Here is a 26036-nt window from a genome sequence, read left to right as displayed (position 1 = left end):
GTAGAATACAGAAAATGAATCTCATAGTGAGTATGAACATCATGGACTACACCATTTATTGATAGTTTTTATGTGGGTTTAGTGACACTTTAAATCACATATGAATTGTATGTAGGGCCTACGCGCCCCGCACGTGAGGGATGCCTTTTGTGCGGTGCATGCTCATTAATACCCGAGACCAGACAGAGACTGCAGTCATGCAAAAAATCGAACATTAACTCAGTTTGCCTGACTTAGAGATGAGCCTTCAGTGTGTGGAGTAAAAATGCAGACGTCCTCTAAAAAAGCGCCTTATCCCATGTCACTACACACTGTCACTTGTATGTTACATTAAGAGGGGCGTGCTAAGCCATTCCACCAGTCCAGAGTACCTCTGTTTCCTCACTCCCAGTAACAGAATGGGGTCCTGCCGTGCACCTAGCGTGGACCTTATGCGTGCACTTATTAACCCCTTTCTTCCCGTACCTTGGGACCAGGCCATAGATCTCTGTAATGTGGGTTCGGATCCGGTTGCTATTAGATATCGACTGGTAGGGAGGGAGCCAGGCTACCGATCCCCATGCTATCGGAGGACCTGTCACGTATACCAGATACCATGCCTAACGACTGGTCGCTTCGTGTCTTGAACTTGATTTTGGTTACTCTTAGTGACCACACTCCATCTTTCTTGTAGTGTGGCTGTGGCTGCCCAGGCATACGTCCATGAGGTGGTAGTCCATCTTGGTATTCTCCATGGCTTGGATGTCTCCAAAAGTCCCAATGTCTTCAGGGGACTGCAAGGCGCAGCAATCCCAGTACCTCTAGCCCCGATTGGGCTCAGAACCAGCCAATTTGGCTACCAAGGGCCCTTGGACCTCAGCCTTCCCCTTTTTATAGCACATGTGGGCTGACGAGGACCAAAAATGCCAATTTGAGCTTACAACAGTTAACCCTTTCTTCTGGCCTGGGCCAGCCGCTAACTCCCTAGGACCAACATATTTCAACCTGCGTAAATGCTAAATATTGGGGACAGAAATGGTGGGAAGTCAGCCAGTACCTGGCTTTGTGTTACAGCTTTGCAACTTTCAGCGTTATCACTTTCTGTGTAATCGCAGAATGGAAGCCAATTATCCAGCATTTTATGTTTGTTCTAGATCAAACTACAGTTTTCATTGCAAGTGGAGTTTGTTGGATTTTTTTCTCAGGCACTGTCTGTTCTTTTCTTTCCCGGTAAAGTTCCAGCTGATTCTGTATCCCATGTTTATGCCATTAAGCGTATGTTAGGCAAAATTCATTGCGTGACACAGTAAATGACCTGTCTGTGATCACACTGGAGACAGAGCGCATTCACATGCTGTGACAGTGAAATTTCATTTTGCTGTGAAATAATTCATAAATGGATGGAGGCGTTGCAAATGAAGTTCACATTTTGACTCATTTTGGGATACTTTCCATCTTCCCCGCTTTAATATGGACACAAAGCGATCAATAAACAGCTGACGCTGCAGCCACTCCGCTCAGATTTGAAGAATTTATATTGTGCTGTAAAAGCAAATCAGAAACGTCTCGCAGCTTTTCGAATGATTGAGGGCAGATTGAAGACGGTCTGATTCAGCTCAATGACACCTCGGAGGAGACATTCCTGGAAGATCAAGGATGCTGATAATTATTCATTCTTGGCAACCATTTCCTGCCATTTATAACCCCACACACCCATGACACCCTCAGACTCTGAGCTCTTCCGCTGGGGTGCCCATATAAGTGCCAAGAGGTCAATTTTTGGTATGGAGGAGAGATACGGAAGTGTGGCTCCATGTTTCTAAATAAACAACTTCTATTTCTGTACAAGGCAAATTATTTGGCGTTGGCTTGCAAGAAACCATTAAGACTGAGAAGAGACAACCTATAATGTGTTTAAATGCAATATCTGGACTGGAAGTATGCTGTGTGCATGGAAATGGCCCCCAAAGACCAGAAATTCACCTCAAGACATCTGTTAAGCTCTGTGTGCATATTTCCTGGTAACAAAGTACCAATTAAAGAACATGTGAAAAACAAAAAATGTAGGGGCCTATTTACAGTGGGGGAATAATTATTTGATCCCCTGCAGATTTTGTAAGTTGGCCCACTTACAAAGAATTGGAGGTTCTATACTTTTTATCATAAGTGTATTTTAAATGATGAAAACAGAATGTTAACCAAGAATCCAGAAAAAAAAAAAAACACATGATAACAAATGCTATAAATTGAGTTGCAGTTCAGTGAATAAAGTAAGTATTTGATCCCCAAGCAAAACATGACTTGGTACTTGGCAAAACCCTTGTTGGCAAGCACCGAGGTAGGACGTTTCTTGTAGTTGGTGCCCAGATTTGCACACATCTCAGGAGGGATTTTGGTCCCCTCTTCTTTACAGAAAGACAAGAGCACCAAAAGTCCCCCACAGGGTTTACATGAGGCATACACTAAAGAGTAAGAAAGTAACTGAGATATGAGAATAAAAACGATATCATTTATTTAATGAAAAAAAGGGTATTTTAAAATTAGAGGGAAATGTCTAGTGCAGAACACCTCCAAATATCATAAAATATAAACATAACACAAAGAACTGCAGTGCTAGCAATGTAGAACAAGGGGTATGCATTTCTCAAGGATAAGAGAATATGTTAAATACTGTACACATAGGCATCCCAACATGTTTTGGAATTTTGGGTAGTTCCTTCTTCAGGGGATATTTGCAGCACAAAATGTTTTTTTTTTTAGCAATTCGAATATATCATTGGAAGTTGAAAGTTTGCTGTGATTCAAAAAACTGGCCGTTTTCTGTGTATAGGTGGTAATATGTACCTCTGGGATCAGGTAAGTCACAGGCACCCAAAATACGAGAAGATGGTAGAATTTAGGAGGACATGGTCAAGTTGGATTCACATTGCCACCAAACAGTGGTCTAAGTGATCATGTAAATGCGTCTGAAAGCGCCTTCAAAATCGCTCACAAGAACCTCCATACAAGGGAAGGAGCCATTCTTAAATGGAATGCCAGCAGATCTAATCAAAGTGGTCTCTCCTCTGCCCGGTGACTGCCAGCATTCTTCTTTACAGATCTTCTCTAAATCCTTAAGGTTTCTTGGCTGTCATTTGGCTACTCAAAGTTTCAGCTCCCTCCATACATTTTGTATAGGATCAAGGTCTGGAGACTGACTAGGCCACTTCATGGCCTTAATGTGCTTCTTCTTAACCCACTCCTTTGTTGCTTTGGCAGTATTTTTGGGTCATTGTCATGCTTGAAGACCCATTTACGACCCATGTTTAGTGTTCTGGCTGGGGAAAGAAGGTTCTCATCCAAGATTTTACGATACATGGCCCCATCCATTGGCCCCTCAATGCGGCCTGTACCTTTAGCAGAAAAAAAGTCCCAAAGCATCATGTTTTAACCTCCGTGCTTGACTGTAGGGATGTGTGCTTAGGGCCATAGTCAGCATTTATTTTCCTCCAAACACAGCGAGTTGAGTTAATGCCAAAGAGCTCAATTTTGGTCTCATCTGACCACAGCATTTTCTCCCAATCCTTCTCTGAACTGTTTAACCACTTGCCTACTGGGCACTTATACCCCCTTCCTGCCCAGGCCAATCTTCAGCTTTCAGCGCTGTCACGCTTTGAATGACAATTGCGCGGTCATGCTACACTGTACCCATACGAAATTTTTATCATTTTTTTCATACAAATAGAGCTTTCTTTTGGTGGTATTTAATCACCTCTGGCTTTTTTATTTCTTACAAAAAAAAAAGAAAAAAGACAGAACATTTTGAAAAAAAAAAAGTTTTTCTTATTTTCTGAGTACATTTTGAAAATAAATACATTTTTCTCCTTCACTGATGTGCGCTGATGAGGCTGCACTGATGGGCTTTTAGGCCAATTTGTATTCTGCTACATATTTTTGATGAAAAAAAATCCCAATAAGCGTATTTTGATTGGTTTGCGCAAAAATTATTGCGTCTACAAACTAGGGGAAAGATTGATGTCATATTTATTTATTTATTTTTACTAGTAATGGGGGGCGATATGCGACATTGTGGTGGACAGATCGGACCCTTAAATGACATTCTTAACACTTTTGGGGCACCAGTGACATTACTATAGTAATCAGTGCTAAAAATATGCACTTTCATTGTAATAATATAATTGGCAGGGAAGGGGTTAACCTAGTGGGTGATCAAAGGGTTAAATGTGAGCCATGGGGGAGTGTTTACTAACTGTGGGGGGAGGGACTTGTGAAATGTCCATAGAGACCTGTGATCCTATATAGAAGGATCACAGGCGCTCTGTGATCATTTCAGAGAGGAAAACGGTCAGCCGTGTTTACAACAGCTTACCGTCCTTCTCTCTCAGCAGGGAGCAATCACGCGTGTCCGGAAGGTATTGCGGCCACTGGCCCCGTGCATTGGCATCCCCGCTGCCTTGTGGGGGCGGGAGCGCGCCTCCAGCAGCATGTGCTCGCCCCCCAGCACCACGCGCGCAACCGACGTAGTATTACGTCGGTTCGCGCAGCTGAGTCAGCCTGCCGCAGTAAAACTGCGGTGGCGGTCAGCAAGAGGTTAAATAAAACGTTGCCATTTTTATTACCTTACTTTAGACACAGTGATGTCATCATTGGGTCCTTGTGCAATGCAGGCAGATCATAGCTGGTAGAAGAGACAAGGGTGGGTGCTGTATATAGCTTCCTGAAAACATCACAAAATTCTGCCTCTTCTCTTAAAGTGTTAAAATACCCAGGAGCCTCCATTCACTATATCTGATCTCCCACAGTACACAGAACTTAGAAATGCAAATGTTTTAGTAAATATAAACTGCTAAATGCCTTTCCTCATCAGAAGTATAAAGCAGTCTTGTGACTTCTATTAGTGTCTGGTTAAAGCTTGTAGGAGGAGCTTTCATTCTCCTCTGATTGTCCTATGAGGCTGCAGGACCCCGAACCCTCTCTATCGAGAGTGTGCCTATTGGCCCTCTACTGATCACATGCACCCTCCCAAAAAAAAAAAAAAAAAAAAAGAAAACTCTTTAGCAATACACACCAAATTGAGCATGTGCTGGGTGCCCCCAAGGCTCTGTACTGTCAGGAGATTGATTGGGGACCGTGGAAGAAGGGGAAGATCAGAGAAGACAAGATCAAACAGCCTTTTTACACAATGCGGAGGATTAGCCCCTTCAATTAAATCAATGGTTCCCTATGAGAGCTGTCTTAGCAGATATGTTCATAGCAGATGAACATATCAGCTCTGCAAAGTAACATTTCTGCTCTACATGAACATAACAGGTAGTATAGCAAACGACTCTGGGGCAGCCCATTAGAATATATATTTCAAGATAATCTGGATATGAAGAAAATAAATAGGAGCGCCAAGGCTACACTGTCCAGTATGTCTTTATTGGAAGTCCTCCTTTGCGATTCTCATATTTCCAACCTTGGTTAAAGATTTATAATATCTTATTAAATCGAAGTGAAATGAACACACAACTTATTCAAAGAAGCAGAAGCAGAACAAAGATTGCTCTAGAATATTCAGATATACAAGACTCCAGGATTTGCAATATAAGATAATGAATTGGTTGCATATTATTCCCACTGATAATGAAAAATAGAATCCAGAAGAATCACCTACATGTTGGAGGAGTCAAATAAGTGCATATGAAGGACATGTCAACAAATGCTCCAGTTTTGGAATGATGTGTTCAAGATGATTTACCCCTTTCCGTCTGCCCCCCCTTGCGCCTGAGTCATTAGGTGGATGCCAGAGGCATTTACTTGGCTTTCAGACCATGTGATTATTGTGATTAGGTCTTACGTTTATCACGTGATTGAGAGGCCATCTTACCAGCTCCCAGTTGTTGCCAAGTGACTGAGAGCTGTTGGTGACAGTGCGGTCTCAGTTCTGGGGGCACGTGATTGAAGAGCTCTGCATTAACTGATAGTGAATTTGCTTCTTTAATAGCGCATGCATGCAATATTTGGATCAAATGAGTCATATGATCCAAATGTCGGATGCAATATTTAGTGAATTGAGCCCAGGGTTTGTCCACTCTGGGTAGATGAGCAATGGAGACACCTTCGGACAGCAGCATTGTCAGTCTGGGGGAAGGGTAGTGTTAGATGCATTAGCAGATTTAGATGGACTTGACTAACAAATTAAAGCTGAACTCCAGCTACCGCTTTATAGGCCCCTTTCACACGGGCCAGACTCCTCTTAACTGCAGTTTGCTCAGCAGGAGATCTGTACTCTTATCCCCTACTGAGCAGGGCGGGCAGATATGTCCATGTCCACTCAGTTTATGCAGAGCAGATACGGACACATCGGCTCGGACGTGACTGAGCCAAACCGAGCGGCACAGGGACATGTTTACTGCATCCTTATTCACTCATTTATGTTCACTCATCAAAGACTGTTTTTTTTCCCCTACTGAACAATTATAATGTTCAGTTTAATTTAGTTGATCACAATTTATGTTTGTGTGAGAACGCCAGCTCTTGTTACCACCGATTTCTTTACAGAGCAGAGTTGATGCTTGTAGGGATTATTGGAGTTTATAGCGCAGTTTTTATACAGCAGATACGGACACAGCCTGCTGTGCTGTATGGGCAGTCGGATGTACACGTACCAGCTGTCTTTTTACACTTGACTGCCACTCCATAAAGGAGAATGAATGGTCTGACCGGGTCCGCCTGAAAAACAGACAGGCGGACCCGATTGGACCTCTGATGTAAAAGGGGCCTTAAAGCGGAGTTCCGGCCACCAAAAAAAAATTTCAATGAAAATACCCCCGGGGCAGTCGGGGCTAGTACATTCCACAATGGATAGCCTCTGATCTGTCCCGGTTCGCACTTACCTGCAAGAAGAAATACTCACTTTTAAAATTTCTTCTCCAGCGCTGCCATCTCAGGTGTGGGCAGCTTGAAGCCAGCACGATCCTCTTCTGCGTCCTCTTCCGTCCTCTCCAGTCCCACAATGCACTCGCCGGCCCCGCCCTCACTTCCGGGACCGCAGCGTCATCCCTGCACAGCTTCTGGGCATGCCCAGAAGCTGTTTAGCGAGGTATGACGCGCCTGAACCAGAACTGACGTCGGGGCCAGGGCAGGCGCATTGATTCCTGGGAGCGATGATTTTCAGCTCTCAGGAATCATTGCAAAGCGGAAGTGACGGCGCGGGCCGCGGCCACCGAGGGAGGAAGTGGAAGAAAGGTGAGTATATTTTTCTGCAATTACAAGGTAAGTAAAAAAAATCATAATTATCCATTTCTGTTTCAGGTGACCTATAGCAGGCGGATGGCCCAAAATCGACTATGTCGATTTTGGGGCCGGAACTCCGCTTTAAGCAGTTACAGCAACTATTTTTTTTCCCCTTTTGGAATAAAGGTTTTGCATGAATGAATAAAAGCCGACCGTTGTAGGCACACTTGTCTGTGGTAAATGATTTGTCTCAACTCTGTAACTGCCACTTTTTCTGGACAGCTTGGTCTGTTAAAGAAGATTGAAAATCAAAAGCCTTAAACAAAAGAAAACTAAGGCAAACACCTAACAATTGGTAAGCTGAAATATATTACATTTTGTTTTTTTAGTTTATTACTAATCGGTCTATCCCTAACGCTAACACATTGAAGCTGAATTCCAGCTAAAACTTTAAAAGCAGTTACAGCAAACTGGTTTTTTTTTTTTTTTTCTTTTGGGATAAAGGTTTTTATCATCATTGTATCATTGATCATTGTAAGCACCCCTGTCAGTGGTAAATGGTTTGCCTTAACCCTCTAACTGCTACATCCAAAAACCAACAGATTTACTGGCCAGATCATTATGTGACAATACAAGAAAGTACGCCTAAAAAAGATAACAAATGCAGACACCCCATCTAAGAATTGATAAGCTGCAATATAATAAGAGTTTGCTTTTGGGGTTAATACCGCTTTAGGGGATATTACTGATTATGGGCCGGTTCACATTAGAATGTGTGCATCCCTGTGTGGTCCAGCACTTTCTGTTTTTCACAGCCCATTCATTTCAATGGACTATCCAACATACAGGAACGTGGAAAAAAGTTGTGCAATTTCCACTTTTTCATATCATGTCACACCATACTGCATGGTACTGCAGTACCATGAGGTTTGATGGCTGCAAACAATGCATTTGGGGTGCTATTAACAATTAATGGAAACTTGCATGTCATGCAAGGCTAGTGTAAGTTCACATGCGGTGCAGGAAATGTGCAAGGAACACTCCTTTCCGGAACACGTTTTAGCATGAACTGGCCCTAAGTCTGAAATTTGAGTGCTGTTTTTTAAAGACAGATCTATAATTTTTTTTGTTTCATAAATTATCGCAAAAATTAATTGTCAGTGTTAGGAGTGATTTTTGTGCCCTCCTTTCAGCCTGTGCCCCCAGGCAGCGTGCAGCTTCATCAAGGAACTGCGGTCTGTGTAGAGGTGCCAGGTGTCACGTGACTACCTGGTGCTCAGAATGACACAGACTGCGCTCCAGACATCGGACCCCCCTCTGCTCCCCTCCCCTGCCATGACAGGCGAAACGGCAGGGAGGGAGGCAAGTGAGGATAGCCATTTATTGGACAGCCGGCTCTGTAAGTGCTGTGTGGGACGAGAATTGCATAGGTAGGTTTATTGAGCAAGGGGGTGGGTTGGCAAGGGGGTATTGAGGAAGGGAGAAGTTGGCAGGGGGGGGAGGAAATATTGAGGAAGGGGGAGGTTGGCAAGGGGGCTGGAGATATTGAGGAAGGGGAAGGTTGGCAAGGGGGCTGGAGATATTGAGGAAGGGGGAGGTTGGCAAGGTGGGGGGGATTGAGAAACTGAGGAAGGGGGGAGTTTGGCAAGGGGGCTTGAGATACTGAGGAAGGGGAGAGGTTTGCAATGGGGGGGGAGATATTAAGGAAGGGGGAGGTTGGCAAGGGAGCTGGAGATATTGAAGTTGGCGGGGGGGGGGTATTGAGGAAAGGGGTGGTAGGCAAGGGGGCTGGAGATATTTAAGAAGGGGGGAGGTTGGCAGGGGGGGGATATTGAGGAAGGGGGTAGGTTGGTAAGGGGCCTGGAGATATGGAGGAAAGAGGGAGGTTGGCAAGGGGGGGATATTAATAAAGGGGGAAGCTTGACAAGGGGGGGGAGCAATAGGGATGAAATAGGGGGGGGTTTTAGGGGGAGAGAAATGGATGAAAGGGGGGAGAGATATGAATGAAACAGGGAGGTTGGGAAGGGGGGAGGGAATGAAAGGGGGGTTGGCAAGGGGGAGAGATATGGATCAAAAGGTGGAGGTTTGCAAGGGGGAAGAAATATGCATAAAAGGTAGGAGTTTGGCAAGGGGAAGAGAGCTATGGATGAAAGGGGGGAGGGGGGGTTGGCAAGGGAGAGAGATGTGGATGGAATTGGGGAAGGAAAAAAGGATTGAAGGGAGGAAGGATAAAATCAATGGAAGAGAGACACGGGGGAAGGGGGGGGGATATGGATGGAAGGGAGACATAAGGGGGAGAGAAATTGATGAAAGCGGGGGAGATATGAATAAAAGGTAGGAGAGACATGAAAGAGGGAGAGAGATATGGATATAAAATGAGATACATGGATGGATGGAGGGGGGGGGGGGAGACATGGAAGAGAGGGGAACAGAGAACGGAAGGGGGGGAGGTAGAAGAGATATGTATGAAAATTGGGAGGTTGGCATGGTGGAGAGATGTGGATGGAATAGGGAAGGGGAAAATGGATGGAAGGGGGAGGGAGACATGGATAGGAGATAGACACTGGGGGGGGGGGATATGGATGGAAGGGAGACATATGGGGGAGAGACATGAATGGAAGGGGGGAGCTATGAATAAAAGGTAGGAGAGAAATGGAAGGGGGAGATAGATATGTAAAGAAAATGGGATACATGGATGGATGGAAGGGGGGAAGAGACATTGAACAGAGTCGCTAAAGGGTGGGGATGACCAAGTGTCCCCGTGGGGTTCCTAAGCACTTTACTAGGTGTTACCCCTATAAGAAGTCTTAAGAAGTGGACTGTCCCACCGGTGGTGGACCCTCCGGTTTCCAGATTAAACAAGGCAACCATAAAGCCAGTTGAAGAGTCCCTGGCCTTTAAGGACCCAGCTGACCAGAAGGTGGAGGCTGTGGCCCGAACTATATATACCTTAGCTGGTTCTAAGGTGGGTAGAACGGTTCGTTCCTACCCTCTCCGCTGTACACATTCTTGGGTGGAAAACTGGCAGGCGGACTAACTTAGTTGGCAGGCGTTGGACCATGGGGAGTGGTTCCCTTCATCAGGAGGTGTTTCATCAGCTGTGTCTCCAGTGGGGCACTCCCGATTTGGATCTGTTGGTGTATCAGCTCAACAGAAAAGTGCAGAGATTTGTGGCTCGTTCAAGGGATCCACTGGCAGGCGCCACAGACGCGCTGGTGGCCCCGTGGGGTCAGTATTGTCTGATATACACCTTTCCTTCTCTCAAGCTTCTGCCCAGACTCCTATGCAGGATTGAGGCAGAAGGGATGTCGGTCACCTTAGTGGCCCTGGACTGGCCTCGCCTGGCTTTGTACGCCGATCTGGTGCAGCTGGTCGCCGACGTTCCTTGGAAGCTTCCTCTCAGGGAGCATCTGCTGTCCCAAGGACCGATCTTCCATCCTGCTTTACATTCGCTGGATTTGATGGCTTGGCTGTTGAATGCCAGGTGCTAAAGGATAGAGGTTTGTCTGTGATTCCTACATTGTTAAAAGCTAGGATATCTACTACCATCAGGATATCTACCATTGTACGTGGAAGACATATATTGTGTGGCGTCTTTTGGGGTGCATCCTCGCTCCTTCTCAATGGCTCGAATCTTAACCTTCCTTCAACAGGGGGAGTTAAACAGAAATTGGCCTTGAGTACCATCAAGGGCCAGGTATCGGCCTTGGTGGTCTTTTTCCAAGGACCTGTCCAAGACCTCCCTGGTGCATACTTTTTTCAGGGTGTCCGACATATGGTTCCTCCAGTGCAGGCTCCATTGCCGCCTTGGAATTAATTTGGTGATTTTAGTTCTACAGAAGCCCCCCTTTGAAAATATTCGGAAGATTCCCCTGCTTACGCTGTTCCAGAAGGTGGCCTTTTTGGTGGCTATCACCTCTGCATGCAGGGTGTCGGAAATGGCAGTGTTATCCTGTCTTTCACCTTATCTGGTGATTTATAAGGATAAGGTGGTGCTTCGCCCCTTTCCGTCATTCCTTCCTAAGGTGAAGACATTGTGTTGCCTTCCCTGTGTCTCAGGCCTAAACATCCGAAGGAAATTGCCTTGCATGCCTTGGATGTGGTCTGGGGAATTTGGGTGTACCTGGCAGTTACCGAGTCTTTCAGGAAGTCAGACTCTCTATTTGTGCTCACGGATGGACCTCGCAAAGGGTTGTCTGCTTCCTCTGCGACCATTTCCAGATGGATCAGACTGTGGTTCAGGCCTATTCCATCAGGGGTCAGGTTCCTCCTTTCCCTGTCAAGGCACACTCTACTAGGGCCCTTAGTGCCTCCTGGGCCGTCAATAAGCGTCAGTGACGTAGGGTTTGCAAGGCAGCCACCTGGTCGTCGGTGTACACTTTTACAAAGTGGATTTGTTGGCATCTGTGGATGCTTCCTTTGGCCGCAAGGTTTTGCAGGCTGTTGTTTAAGCAGACCTGATCCTCTTTGAGGGTGTATTTTTTTTTTCAGGTGGGCTCCAGTTGGTTTGGTTGAGTCCCTGTTGTCTGATTGGCTAATATTTAGCTTTGGGAATTTTTTTTTTGCTGTTTCCCACCCCTCATGTTTAACACTGCTTTGGGACGTCCCAATGGTCAAGAATGACAGGAGCTGTGTCAAGAGAATGACAGGAGCTGTGTCGGTCAATGAGCGAAAGAGAAAATGGGTTTTTGACTTACCGTAATATCCATTTCTCTGCTGTTTACCCACCCCTTTGTGGTAATTCTCCTGACACTACTTGTAACAAAACTGAGTGACTATAGCAGGGAGAGGGAATATACCCCCTGGGACTACCCATGGGTGTAGCTCAGGGCTTGACAAATTTGCCTGAAATCTAGGAGCCAGCTAAAAAAGTTAGGAGCCATTTTTTTTTTTTTAACTAACAACCAAGCTTTATTTAATAAAACGGATACTAAATTTACACATAAATACAACTAGAACCCCACTCTCCTCCATAGCGCAATTGGATGGAAACAGACTGTCTGTCTCTTTCCATCCGATGCCATCTGATCCGATCCACGGGATGGATAGAAAATAGAACCACCATCCATCTGTTTTTGGCGGACAGGATCAGATGGCGGCAGATTACTGCTCCATAGAGGAGAATGAAGGGTCCGATCAGGTCTGCCTGAAAAACTGACAGGCGGACCTGATCAGACAGCCCATGTGAAAGGGGCCTTCGGCTGTGGCTGTGGCATGGTGATGAGGGAAAAAAAAAAAAAAAAGATTTTATATATATATATATATATATATATATATATATATATATATATATAATTTTTTTTAACAATAATAATTGAAAAAAAAAAAAGATAAATAATTTTTTTATTTTTTTTAATAATTAAAAAAAAATGATTATTATTATTTTTTTTTTAATTTAAAAAATAAATTATTAATAATAACCACACTCCCTGTCCACTTACCTTTAAGCAAAGGTAACTGGACAGGGAGATGAAGCCTGCAAAAACTTCCCTCTCATCTCCTCTTGGGAAGGAGATGAGAATGCATTGAGAACAGGCAGTGGAAACAGTCATTACTCCTGGCCACCACAAGAGGGCGCCAATTCCCCATTGGAAGCCTCTCTCATCTCACAGAAGAAGGCTGAAAAGCCGGGGCCTCAATTTTCGGACCACGTGGAAGTCCGTGCACTCGGGGAGGAGGTGGGGGCGCAAAAGGGACAGGACACCTCCTGCAGGGCACCCCAGGCGCCAGGGCGCTAGTTCTAGTCGCAACTGCGACCTGGCGCCCGGGGTTTGTCGAGCCCTGGTGTAGCTGGATGTTTTTTCTGCCTAGTGTCCTACTCCTGTAGGGGGTAGTATAGCCTGAATGACAGGGATTGTGTCCATCAATAAACATCAGAGAAATTGATTTTATGGACATTTTTTTATTAGTCTTATGTAATACTCAAATTTTCTGAGATACTGAATTTTGGGTTTTCACTAGCTGCATAATCCTCAAAATTAAAAAAAGAAATGCTTGAAATATATCACTCTGTGTGTAACGCATAGAAAATATGAATTTCACTTTTGAATTGAATTACTGAAATAAATTAACTTTTTGATGACATTCTAATTTTATGAGATGCACCTGTATATAGATTGGAAAAAAATTAGGGACAAATGAGGAGGAAAGAGGAATATTGTTCTAAATCAGGGACAATCCCTCAAAATCAGAGACAGTTGGGAGTTATGACTTCAGCATAGAGGGTGTTGCAGAGCACATGGTGTGCAGGCGATTATATCCTGCGATCAGACACACAACATATACCCAGGAATCTCCAGTTAAATGTTGTGATTGTGTGTTGATTTCTCCCCGCTGGCGGTTGAGTAAACAGCTGGGGGATTTATAATACGGGATGTTGTGTGAATGAATCACACTTGTACTTGCTACATTGTATTCTTGCTAATGAAAAGAGCGGAACGCTTTGAATTGCCACCTTGTATAATCAGCTGCAGACAAGGAACAACGTCGCCAACACATTAATAAAATCTGTGTTTGCTGTAATTTACAGTCTATTGAATGACTAACCTTTCCTAGTTGCTGCATTATTGCAGTGATTTTGCTTTATTCCACCGTGGCTACAAGTGTTGTCGCGTCATTAGAAAACGCCAGCGTGTTGTGTTCGTACAATAGGGGGGTTCTGCGTTGGCATAACTGACAAGCGCTGTGGTGTGACTGTCACTAGCGAAATACTAATAATAAGCTCATGTATCTAATTGCAGTGCACGAACATTAAAACAAAAACTGGGAAAACAGAACAATTACTGTACCAGGATGGAAGTTACTGTAGCACTAATTGCAGTATAAATATGAAGGATTTATTGCACTGACAGCTGACAAAGCTTCAGCTCACAAGCTCATATTCATCATACCATGAAACTGCAAAACTGGGGTGCCGGGCAAAAAAAAAAAAAAAAAAATAGCCCAAAAACCAGCTTCAGATTGTCTCTGATATTGGCAGATGGTAAAAACCACTAAATGAAATGATAAGAGAAAGTACAGCGTGTGTGAGACCTCTTCTCCTCTACATAGAATTGGGCAATTATCGGTGCTGTCAGAAGGAAACACTTCCTTTGGGTTATCTGTAATGTGTTATTTATTTCTGGCTGGTTTATGAAGGACAGAAATAGCTTCTATGTTACCGGAAATTGTTAGGGACTGCTTCTTTGTAACAGGAGACTGTTCCCATGAAAGAGGAGACTGCCAGATATGTCTCCCATGTAACAGGAGACTTTTGGAGACTGTGCCAGGTAATAGGAGACTGCTGCAATGTAACAGGCAGCTACCAGAGCCTGCTCCTATGTAACAGGAGACTGCTAGAGACTGTGTCATATGAAAAGAGAGCTGCAATGTTAAAGAAGACTGCTAGAGACTGTTTCCATATTAGAAAATACTGCTGTCCCGTTACAGAAAGCTGAATGAGGCTGATACTACATTATAGAAGAGTCTTGCCATGCTAGAGGAGACTGTTCCCGTGTTTGTTTCTTATAAGCTAGATCATGCTACAACTTTCACCTAACCCTAAGCAGCTGGCATTTGAAGTGGGGGGAAAAAATCACCCAACAAAATATGTGTTTATGAAATACAGTATCTCACAAAAGTGAGTACACCCCTCACATTTTTGTAAATATTTTATATCTTTTCATGTGAAGACGCTGAAGAAATTACATTTTGCTACAATGTAAAGTAGTGAGTGTACAGCTTGTATAACAGTGTACATTTGCTGTCCCCTCAAAATAACTCAACACACAGCCATTAATGTCTAAACCGCTGACAACAAAAGTGAGTACACCCCTAAGTGAAAATGTCACCCCCCCCCCCATGCAGCTAATCAGACTAGCGGCCAGATAAACAAAGGGGCGGAACCAGAAGTGGCAAATACTCATCGCTCCCGGTTTCCAGGGTTACAGAGAGAGGGGAATGACGTCAGTTCCTCTCTCTCTGTCCCAGGCAGCCATCACCGCCGACCTCATTGCTCCTGGCCTCCGCGATGGAACCGGAGAGCTCGGGAGCGGCGGTGGGAGGGGTGGGACCCCTTCCGCCACTCGATGAAGCAATGCTAATTAGCCACTCGGATAATTTCCGTCTGAAAGGGGATCACCGGCTGCAAACAATGATACGGGGATGATTCCTATAGGTGTAGGTGTGGATGATGCCCGTAGGTTTAATCTCAGAAACCCAAGGACGTACGGGTAAAAGGGGACATGTTCTGTAGAAGGTGAGGATGTGTCCACTGGGGAAGGTGGAGGTCACAAGCGCTTTGGTACCATTGCATATTTTTAGAAGATGCAATCTATGGACACTGTTATTTGTGTGGAATATGTTGCCTTCAAGTGTTTGGTTCTCTATGCTAACATTTGATGATTTTTAAACTAATGTGAAACACAATTTTGTTGATTTATTTCATGACCCGGGTAGGTCAGAGCTCCCGTGTTGCCCTAAACATGTTCTACCCAACTGTTCCCACTCCAACTAACAAACCATCCCACTCTATTAAATAATCACCCTACGCATACTTGGAGTTAAAAATGGCCGACATGGCCTTTTATTAAACAACAAATCTTTTAATTAACAAATATAACAATAATCCAGATTAAACTTGGTTGCAGGTCCTTGACAGTACCATATTAGCCAACTTTTGTGTCTGTGTCACCATCTGGCTTAGTCACGCCCCCAGCCGCTAAGCACCGCCTCGGAGACTAACACAGTCGACCTCAGACACCCATACCTCGGATGGGTCCCCACCATTTTTCCCAGAAGACCAGCTTGTAGACCCCTGTCAAGGACCCCTAACCACCACAATTCTGAAAGTAGAGAAAAAACTATAAAATACACCAACAATCGGAGTTCCCCCGTAGTAAAAGTTGGCGGGAGGGAGGGACGTTCTTCCACGCTTTCTCCTCAAAGAGTGACCGGACCCCTCCTACCCTGCAGCTATACTTCTACAGCTCCACCCCCTCACCCCGTACAACTGACCAATAAGGTAAGGGTCAGGCACTGACCACCTACTTTTCCCAATTAACCCCTTCAGCTCGGTTCACCCTCCACCCAGTCATGTATGCCCTCTACTTAGTTAATTCCTCCTAGCGCCGGGCATGTCTTTTATGTGGTACACATTCCCATGTTTTCTACAGGAGACTGCAAGAGAATGGTATCATATTGCAGGACAGGGCTGCCAGATCATTAGAGAATGTTATGTTAGTTGCTACTGAAATGCTACACAAGACTGTTATGGCTGCAAGCTGTATGCCTTTTAGTAACATAACTAACTTTATGAAATCTGCATCATCCAGCATATGTGATTACAAAAGTTGTAAAAATAATGTGTGACAAAACAAACTACCTGTGAGAGAAGCATTACTCTTCTGATTGGCCAATGACAGCAGCCAGGTCTTGCTGGGACCCCTAGACCGTTATTCCACCAGAGACCCTATAACATCTTTAATGGGTCCTTGATACCCCCTTATGGGAAAGTATTTCTGCACTAATGTACCTTTTTAATTCTGTGTTGTATTGATGTCGGGTTATTGATTGTTGTTTTTGATCGTCCTTCTCCCAATTGGCCTAGAAAGCCCCATCTTTTCTTTCTATGTTGTTAGAGTAATATTTTGTTATTGATTAGGGTCTCAACTCGCACAACACTGTATTCATCACCCTGAACCTCGTTCCCACCTCTGTCCTTGCTCCCCTATTTCCAAGTCATTCCCTGATTCTACCTTCATCCTCACTCTCCCCTTCTCTGTCCCTGCTTTGCCCCTCTTCCTCCCTGCTCCCCTCTCTGTCCATGCTTCCCACTCTCACTACCTTCTACCCCTTTCCCCTTCCATCTCTGCTTCACTCCTCTGTGTTTTCACTCCACCCTCCTCAACTAAGTGCTCCCCCATCCTTACTCCCCTCTCTCAGTCCTCGTTCCTCCTCCCTTGTCCACGCATAGTGCTCCCTTCTAGCCACCTGCACTCCCATCCCCACTCTTAATGTCTGTCCTCACTCCCACCTCCATCCTTGCTCCCCACCTTTTTGTCCCCACTCTCCCCTCTCTGTCCTTTCTGCAATCCTCATTTCCCCCTTCTCTGCTCTCATTTCCCTCTTTGCATCCCCAATCTCCCCCACCATCTCCACTCTTCCCCTTCCATCTCCATTCCCCCTTCTCTGTCCCCACTCTCTCTGCTTGCTTCTCTCGATCTTTTTCATGCACCCCCTTTTCTCCATCCTGCCTCCCAAACCCCTGTTCCCCCATCCTTATTCTCCCCTCTCCATCCTCTGTACTCGCCTGCTTCTCCTCATTCTCCTCTCCTCTCTACATAAACCCTTTTACCTCTTTCTCTGCCCCCCCCCCCCTGATCCTACCATTCATTATGCCTTTTGTTTGCGGGCTCTCTGCTGCGTATTGTTCTCATCCGTGATGGTGTATGTGAATTATTATCTGCTCTGTGCATTAGACAGAGATGGATAAAAAGTCCATTTGTAGACAAATCACGATGCTCTGCGCTCCCACCTGTAGGAATTTCTATTTATTCAACATAGAATATAGGACATATTATTCAATCCGCACGTGATAGGTAATCAGGATAGATCATGTCCATCAATGGATCGCTCATCTTCTACTATGTCTTTTACAGGGGACCTATTACTGTATGCACAGCCACCCCATTCTCTGACCTCCCACCCTCTTTATATACATAGTATATTATGTGTTGCAGAAAATAAAGCTTCAAGTGAACTTATCACTCTATCCACATCATTGCTCTACTAGCTTTCAGTGGATTGCCTGTAAATGAACACATGAGATGATAATACAGTAAAACCTTGGATTGCGAGCATAATTCGTTCTGGAAGCATGCTTGTAATCCAAAGCACTCTTATACCAAAGCGAATTTCTCTATAAGAAATAATGGAAACTCAGATGATTCGTTCCACAAGTCCTTCAATTTATAGTCTATATACAAAGATTATAGCAATGTGATAGGTTGTGTAACCATAAAATGTCCATCCACAATATGCAGCCTTCCCAAGGGGATTAGAAGCAAAATCTAGCAGAGCTACAGAATATAAGAGAGATGAGAGTGTAGCAATATGGTTACATTTAACCGCTGCCGACCGCCGCACGACTATTTACTGCGGCGGTCAGCCCCTCATAGGCAGAGCGACGTAGTACTACGTCGCTAGCCTGTGAGGGTCTAGGGAGCGAGCGTGCGCCCCCGGAGGCGTGCTCCCGCGCGGTCACGGACCCCCCCGCGCGTGTGACCGGCGGACCCAATGTCCGCCGGTCACTCGGCGATCGTCGGTGCAGAGGGAGAAAGGCAGGCGGCTGATGTAAACAAGCCGCCTGTCATTCTCCCCTGTGTAGAAACAGTGATCATACGGTTCTACTATGTAGGACCGTTGATCACTGTTCCTACACCTCAAGCCACAGCCAATCACAGTTAGAATCACGCCCCTAGGGACACACACCACCCCTCCCTCTCAAAAAAAGTTAACCCCTTCACTGCCAGTGTAATTTTACAGTAACAGTGCATATGTATAGCACTGATTACTGTAGAGATGTCACTGGTAACCCCAAAGTGTCAAAAATGTCAGTCAAGGGTCCGATCTGTCCGCCGCAATGTCGCAGTCCCACAAAAAAAATCGCAGATCGCCGCCATTACGCGTTAAAAAAAAACAACAAAAATGACAAAAATATTTCCCTTTGTTAGTAAACGCGATAACTTTTGCGCAAACCAATCAAAATACGCTTTTTGCGATTTTTATTACCAAACATATATAGCATAAAACAAATTGGCCAAAAATGTTAAAAAATTTTGATTTTTACATTTTTTTTTTGGGAATTTCATGTGAAAAATATTGTTATTTTTGCAAAATTGACACTCTTTTTTTGTTTATAGCGCAAAAAGTAAAAATCGCACAGGTGATCAAATACCACCAAAAGAAAGCTCTGTTTGTGGGAAAAAAAGGACGTCAAATTTGTTTAGGTACAGCGTCGCATGACCGCGCAATTGTCCGTTAAAGTCACGCAGTGCCGAATCGCAAAAAAAACCCTGGTCGGAATGGGGGTAAAATCTTCCGGGGCTTAAGTGGTTAATGAAGGTTCAACATTTAGCAACTCACATGGTTGATGATTAAAATAGGCACATCTAAGTATGCAGGCATCCGGGGTAAAGCTGTCCACATAGACCGTCTTCTGAACCACCAGCAACCTGCATTCATTACCGGGAAGAATAGCCTGCAGTAGAGTGATCTGAAAATGAGGCTTTGAATCACTCGTGGAGTGCAGCGGGGAAGGGATGATGAAGATGGCTGTGCAGAGGACGGTCTATGTGGACAGCTTTACCCCGGATGCCTGCATTCTTAGATGTGCCTGTTTTAATCATCAACCATGTGAGTTGCTAAATATTGAACCTTCATTAAATGTAACCATATTGCTACACTTTAGAAGCTCCTCTCTCCTTTTTTATACATGACGCTACTTGTATATCAAGACATCGCTTGTATATCAAGTCAAAATTTATTTTAAAAATTTGCTTGTCTTGCAAAGCGCTCTCAAACCAAGTTACTCTCAAACCAAGGTTTTACTATACTTGTATTTTTTAGCATTTGGTAAAGCTTCATATTTTAGATGTGTCTTTGTATTTCAGCAGTTATACGTTAAGTGATTGACTGATAATAATGTATTGATGGTTGTATAATGGGTTATAGGTGACATTTGGACAGTTGTGACCCATCCATTCTGATTTCTGTTGGCTCACAATGTCATCCCTAATTGTGTTTTTCAGTTCCCCCTCGGATAGTGGAAATCTCTTCCAACATTGCCGTCAATGAGGGAAATAATGTCAGTCTGAGTTGTATTGCCACTGGAAGGCCGGAGCCAGTAGTGACATGGAGATATCTGTCTCCCAAAGGTAAGTGACTGTTGGTTACCCACACTGCTATGTACATGATGGTGCTGAGAGTGTACTTGGTGCACTAGTGCTCAGAATTCAGTCTCTCCTTCTGCACTGCTGTACATATGAATTACCACCTCCTGGGTCTGTTTCACTTCTGGACATAGGTGTGCGCAGCCTATTGCATTAGGGTGTGCACCCCAAAGTTTAAATACACATGCATGTGTTTGCCTACATGTATATGGCCCCGGTACATTACTCTCCCTGCTGGAAAAGTGAAATAGAAGTGTGTGGCACTTCTCTTATGGCAGAGCAGGTCTGAGGGAGATCTTTCCCATCTCCTCACTGGCAAACAGAGCGATAATGCTAATGTGCCCTAGATGATAAGGGTGTGCCCAGGCACACCCGGCACACCCTGTGTGCACGCCTATGCTTCTGGACCCACGTCACCAGGAAATATTTAAGCAGTGTTTCATCCCTGCAGGATGTTTAAATCAGCCTCGGTGTTAAATGGGTGTCCATATGTGCCAACAAGTGTATGCTTGAAATGCAGTTTTTTTACTTTTCATTCTTTTTTTTTTCCATATAAAGAAAAAAACCTATTTTGTTTTTCCGGAGTTTGGGAAAAAAACACTTTTCCTTCATCCAATTCTCTGAGATAGATATTGTGTGACACACAAACTGCTGGAAGATCGATATGCGTAGAATGCACTAAAGAGCAAACCACCTGCCAATGCAGGAAAGCACAGAGCAGTGAGCATGGGAGCACGGAACTCCTCAGAGAGCAGAGATGTATAGTAACTAAGTAGAACTACTTCACTACTGTACTTAGGTACCGAAAGGCGGTATCTGTACTTTCCTAGAGTAGAATTCTTTTCTCCTACTTCCACTTTTACTTCACTACATTTTTTCAATGATTTCAATACTTCTACTCCAATATTTTCTTTTTGTGCTGCATAGTTACTCGTTACAATTATAAAAATTACCACTGCCAGAATAGTAGATGGCAGGTTTCATGAAGCTCAAAACGTGTATTATCAGCACATACGGAAATAAATGCTACTGTATGTATAAATAAAAGCTGCATTTGAAATAATAAAAAACAATATGATGTTCAAATTTTTGACTTCTTTCTTTAACCACCTCCCTACCGGCCCATAGTACATATACGTCCTGAGTTAAAAGCTAAATACCGGTGTTATGGCAGCAGATAGCTGCCATAACCCTGGTATTTTTTTAAACTGCAGGCGATTGGCTTTCCGATAAGGGTGGTCCCAGCGAGATCACCCTCCGGGATGGCGGAAGGGGTGCCCCCCCCCCCTCCCGCCGCGTCCCGGTCCTTTTCCCCGCTTACCGTACCCGCCGGCAGCAGGGAAAACGATCGGGTCCCGGATCCTCACAGACAGGATGCCGAGTGAGGGCAAGCTTGCCCTCACTCGACTCTATTGTCTTGGAGGACCGGAGCGACGGCAAACGTCGTTGCCGAGCAACCGACTTAAAGGTCCCTTTTTTTTTTTTTCATTTTTTTTTTTTTCCTTTCTAACTTTATTAGTGTACTTGTGAGATCTGAGGACTTTTTGACCCCAGATCTCACAAAAAAGAGGTCCTGTCATGCCTATTTCTATTACAAGGAATGTTTACATTCCTTGTATTAGAAATAAAAATGATCAATTTTTTTTTTTTTTTAAAAAAACGGTGTAAAAATAAAAAATAATAAATAAAATAAATAGTAAAAAAAAAAAAATTAAAGCGCCCTGTCCCCGTTAGCTCGCGCGCAGAAGCGAACGCACACGGAAACCCCGCCCACATATGTAAACGGTGTTCAAACCACACATGTGAGGTATCGCCGCGATCGTTAGAGCGAGAACAATAATTTGAGCCCTAGACCTCCTCTGTAACTCTAAGATGGCAACCTGTAGAAATTTTTAAAGTGTCGCCTATGGGGATTTTTAAGTACCAAAGTTCGTTGCCATTCTGTGAGCGTGCGCAATTTTGAAGCATGACATGTTGGGTATCTATTTACTCGGCGTAACATTATCTTTCACATTATGGAAAAAAATCGGGCTAACTTTACTGGATTTTTATTTTATAATTCAAAAAAGTGATTTTTTTCCAAAAAAAATTGCGTTTGGAAGACCGCTGCGCAAATACGATGTAATAAAAAATATTACAATTATCTCCATTTTATTCTCTAGGGTCTCTGCTAAAAAAAATATATAATGTTTGGGGGTTCTAAGTAGTTTTCTAGCAAAAACAACTGATTTTAGCTTATAAACACCAAATGTCAAAAATAGGCCTAGTAGGCAAGTGGTTAATAACTACATAACACAGTACTTGTACTTTTACTTTTAGTACTTGAGTAGCAATTTTTTTTCAAAACTACTGGTACTTTTACTTTCAGTGCTTGAGTAGCAAAATTAAAAAAAAAAAAACTACTTGCAATACTTAAGTACACAAAATGTTGAATACTTTAGTACTTCTACTAAAAGTCAATTTTTTGATCGAGCACTTCCACTTCTACTCAAGTCACTTTTTGATCGAGCACTTGTACTTTTACTCAAGTATGGGTTTCGAGTACTTTATACAACTCTGTCAGAGAGGAATTGTTTTATCATCAGTTAACCACTTGCCGACTGCCTAACACCGATCTACGTCGGCAGTCAGCCCCTCACAGGCAAAGCGACGTAGGTCTACGTCGCTCGCTTGTGAGGGTCTAGGGAGCGAGCGCGCGCCCCCGGAGGCGCGCTCCCGCACCCCCCCCGCGCGTGTGACCGACGGACCCGATGTCCGCCGGTCACTCGGCGATCGGCGGGGGAGAGGGAGAATGTCAGGCAGCTTGTGTAAACAAGCCACCTGTCATTCTCCTCGGTGTAAAAACACTGATCACACGGATCTACTATGTAGATCCGTTGATCAGTGTCCTTACAGCTCAAGCCACAGCCAATCACAGTAGAAAGCACGCCCCTAGGGACACACACAGCCCCTCTCTCCCAAATAAAGTTAACCCCTTCACTACCAGTGTATTTTTACAGTAACAGTGCATATGTATAGCACTGATTACTGTAGAAATGTCACTGGTAACCCCAAAAGTGTCAAAAATGTCAGTCAAGGGTCCGATCTGTCCGCCGCAATGTCGCAGTACCGCAAAAAAATCGCAGATCGCCGCCATTACGCGTTAAAAAAAAACAACAAAAATGACAAAAATCTTTCCCTTTGTTAGTAAACGCGATAACTTTTGCGCAAACCAATCAAAATACGCTTTTTGCGATTTTTTTCCCAAACATAGGTAGCATAAAACAAATTGGCCGAAAATGTTAAAAAATTTTGATTTTTACATTTTTTGGGGGGAATTTCATATAAAAAAATGTGAAAAATATTGCTATTTTTGCAAAATTGACGCTCTTTTTTTGTTTATAGCGCGTGATCAAAAAATCGCACAGGTGATCAAATACCACCAAAAGAAAGCTCTGTTTGTGGGAAAAAAAGGACGTCAAATTCGTTTAGGTACAGCATCGCACGACCGCGCAATTGTCCGTTAAATTCACGCAGTGCCGAATCGCAAAATACCCCCTGGTCGGAATGGGGGTAAAATCTTCCGGGGCTTAAGTGGTTAAGGTTCTGGATGCAGCCGTCCATCTTCAGCCACAACCAGCCGACTGGTAGAAATAACACTGCTGTGTGAATGGGCCTCAGCCACCTGTATCAGTGGTGTTCACACTACGCTCTTCATCGTTATTTCTTCACTCTTCAGTAGAAAGAACTGTATTTTCATGGTTTATGTATTATGGAGAGTAATGTTCTGTGTTTTTCGCTCTGGGCGATGTTAGCCGTCTGCCAGTCGGTCGGACTGTATTTATAACAAGAAGTTGTTTTTTGTGAACTTGTGGCCAGCAGTGAAGAAACCCCACAGTGTAAATTCAGCTAATCTCTGCACTAATTCCCATGTCTAAGTCCCCGGTATAGATTGGCCCTGCTGTGTTCTGCTATATACTATGAATAGGACATCTTTCTATGTCTGCAGGCTGGAAATGGCACTGAATAATATTGTATATTTGTATCCTCCTATTGCATCTCCTATTTATTTTCAGCGTTTCTGTCTTTTTGCTATGTATCGTAACACATTGCTGATCATAACTGACCAATAATGTCACTGTCTGTACATCAGAGAGCCTGCTGGAACTTGTGGCTCTCCAGTGGCTAGAAGACTACTGCTTTCCCTTCACATAAAACTATCTCTATATAAGAAAGACAATGTAGATCCATGTTCCACCTCCATATTACAGTGGAGTTTGGCTCTCTCAGCCCCTGCAGCCTGTGTGAACGTTTCATAGCTGAGAATCTGGGAATCTGCAGAGCCTCAATAATACATTGAGGAGGATGAAAAATTCATGGCATTTCTCCCGGCTGTTTACGCTTCTGTCCGTCTCACGTCTGCGCTTTTCTTCACAGCGCTCTGAATGCAGCACTACACCTTCCATGGACAACATCAAAGTGGTCTGAGTCTTCTGGAGGGTGGAGACAGACCTCCAATCTTTTATATTCTCTCTCTGACTCCTGGGCAGGAATTTTGCAACGTGATCCCCACCCTACAAACCAAAATATTCCAAAAACAATTCAGACTTTGCTTCTCCCTATTTAACCACTTGCTGACTGCCCCACGCAGATTTACTGCAGCAGGGCGGCTTGGCTACGCATAATCACGTAGGTCTACGTGATTATGTGCACGCGGTCTCAGCGGCACGTGCGCGCGCCGCCGGAGCCGCACTCCCACTGTGATTAGGCACAGCGGGAGCCAGACTGGGGGAGGAGCGGGCACGATCGCCGCCAGCCTACCGAGATCTTCACAGAAATTGACAGGAGAGCCGTCTGCCTATGTAAACAAAGCAGGTGGCTCTTCTGTCATACAGGCACACAGAGACCGTGTGTTTCAGCTAAGCTGAAACACTAATCTCTGTGTGCCTGTCACAGAGCCCCCCCTACAGTTAGTAAGCACAATTAGAAATACATTTAACCCTTTGATCACCCCCAGTATTATCCCCTTCCCTGCCAGTGTGATTTATGCAGTAATAGTGCTTATTATTTAGCACTAATTACTGTAGTGATGTCACTGGTCCCCACAAAGTGTCAAAAATGTCAGTTAGGGGTCCAATCTGTCCACCGCAATGTCAGTCCTGCTAATCGCAGCCATTACTAATAAAAACAAAAAAAAAAATAAAAAGTCGTTTGTAAACACTATAACTTTTGCGCAAACCAATTAAAATAAACTTTTTAGGATTTTTGTTTTTACCAAAAATATGTAGCAGAATACAAATTGACCTAAACTGATAAAAAAAATTGGATTTTTTACATTTTTTTATTGGGAATGTTTTATAGCAGAATGTAAAAATCATTGTGTTTTTTTTAAAAAATTGTCACTCTTTTTTTGTATATAGCGCAAAATATAAAAACCGCAGAGGTGATCAAATACCACCTAAAGAAAGCTCTATTTGTCGGAAAAAAAGGGACAGCAATTGTATTTGGGTACAGCTACGCACGACCGCACAATTGTTAGTTAAAGTAATGCAGTGCCGAATTGCAAACAATGGTCTGGTCCTTAAGGGGTAAAATTTTCCGGAGCTGAAGTGGTTAATGAATACTGTTATATTTTCTACCTTGAATACAGTATGCTACTTCATGAAGGACTCATCCCCTTCCTCCTTCCTTTTCAGCAATGACAGTCCCCATATTTTTGTCCTGACAAATCTTCTTTGAGGTTGCAGTAAGTAAATGGGTTCTTGTTGATAAGGGCCTCTCACTGTCCCGACACCCAACTGTTCGTACCTGGGAACACACAAGAACATGCTCACTATTATGTAGATAATAGGGTGGGTTGACCAGCATTGTACACTTACTATAATCACATGTTACTGACCCTGATAGTCATGTGAAAGTAAGGGGTCAGTT

The 26036-nt window shown here is 44.0% G+C and overlaps 1 protein-coding gene across 5 annotated transcripts in view; it reads left to right on the top strand.

The window, feature by feature from the left end:
- Nucleotides 1-26036, top strand: part of NTM (neurotrimin) — a 1087393-nt gene that overhangs the window by 920415 nt on the left and 140942 nt on the right. For all 5 annotated transcript variants that reach the window (XM_082273444.1, XM_082273446.1, XM_082273445.1 and 2 more), the window contains one exon: nt 19986-20111. In XM_082273444.1, coding sequence (XP_082129570.1) covers nt 19986-20111 — 126 coding nt within the window. The remainder of the gene's footprint in view (nt 1-19985; nt 20112-26036) is intronic.

Source organism: Pelophylax lessonae (genome assembly GCF_965119305.1).
Source record: "Pelophylax lessonae genome assembly, chromosome: 12".
NCBI lineage: Eukaryota > Metazoa > Chordata > Amphibia > Anura > Ranidae > Pelophylax > Pelophylax lessonae.
Note: the sequence above shows the minus strand (reverse complement) of the source record. Positions and strands in the feature narration are given on the sequence as shown.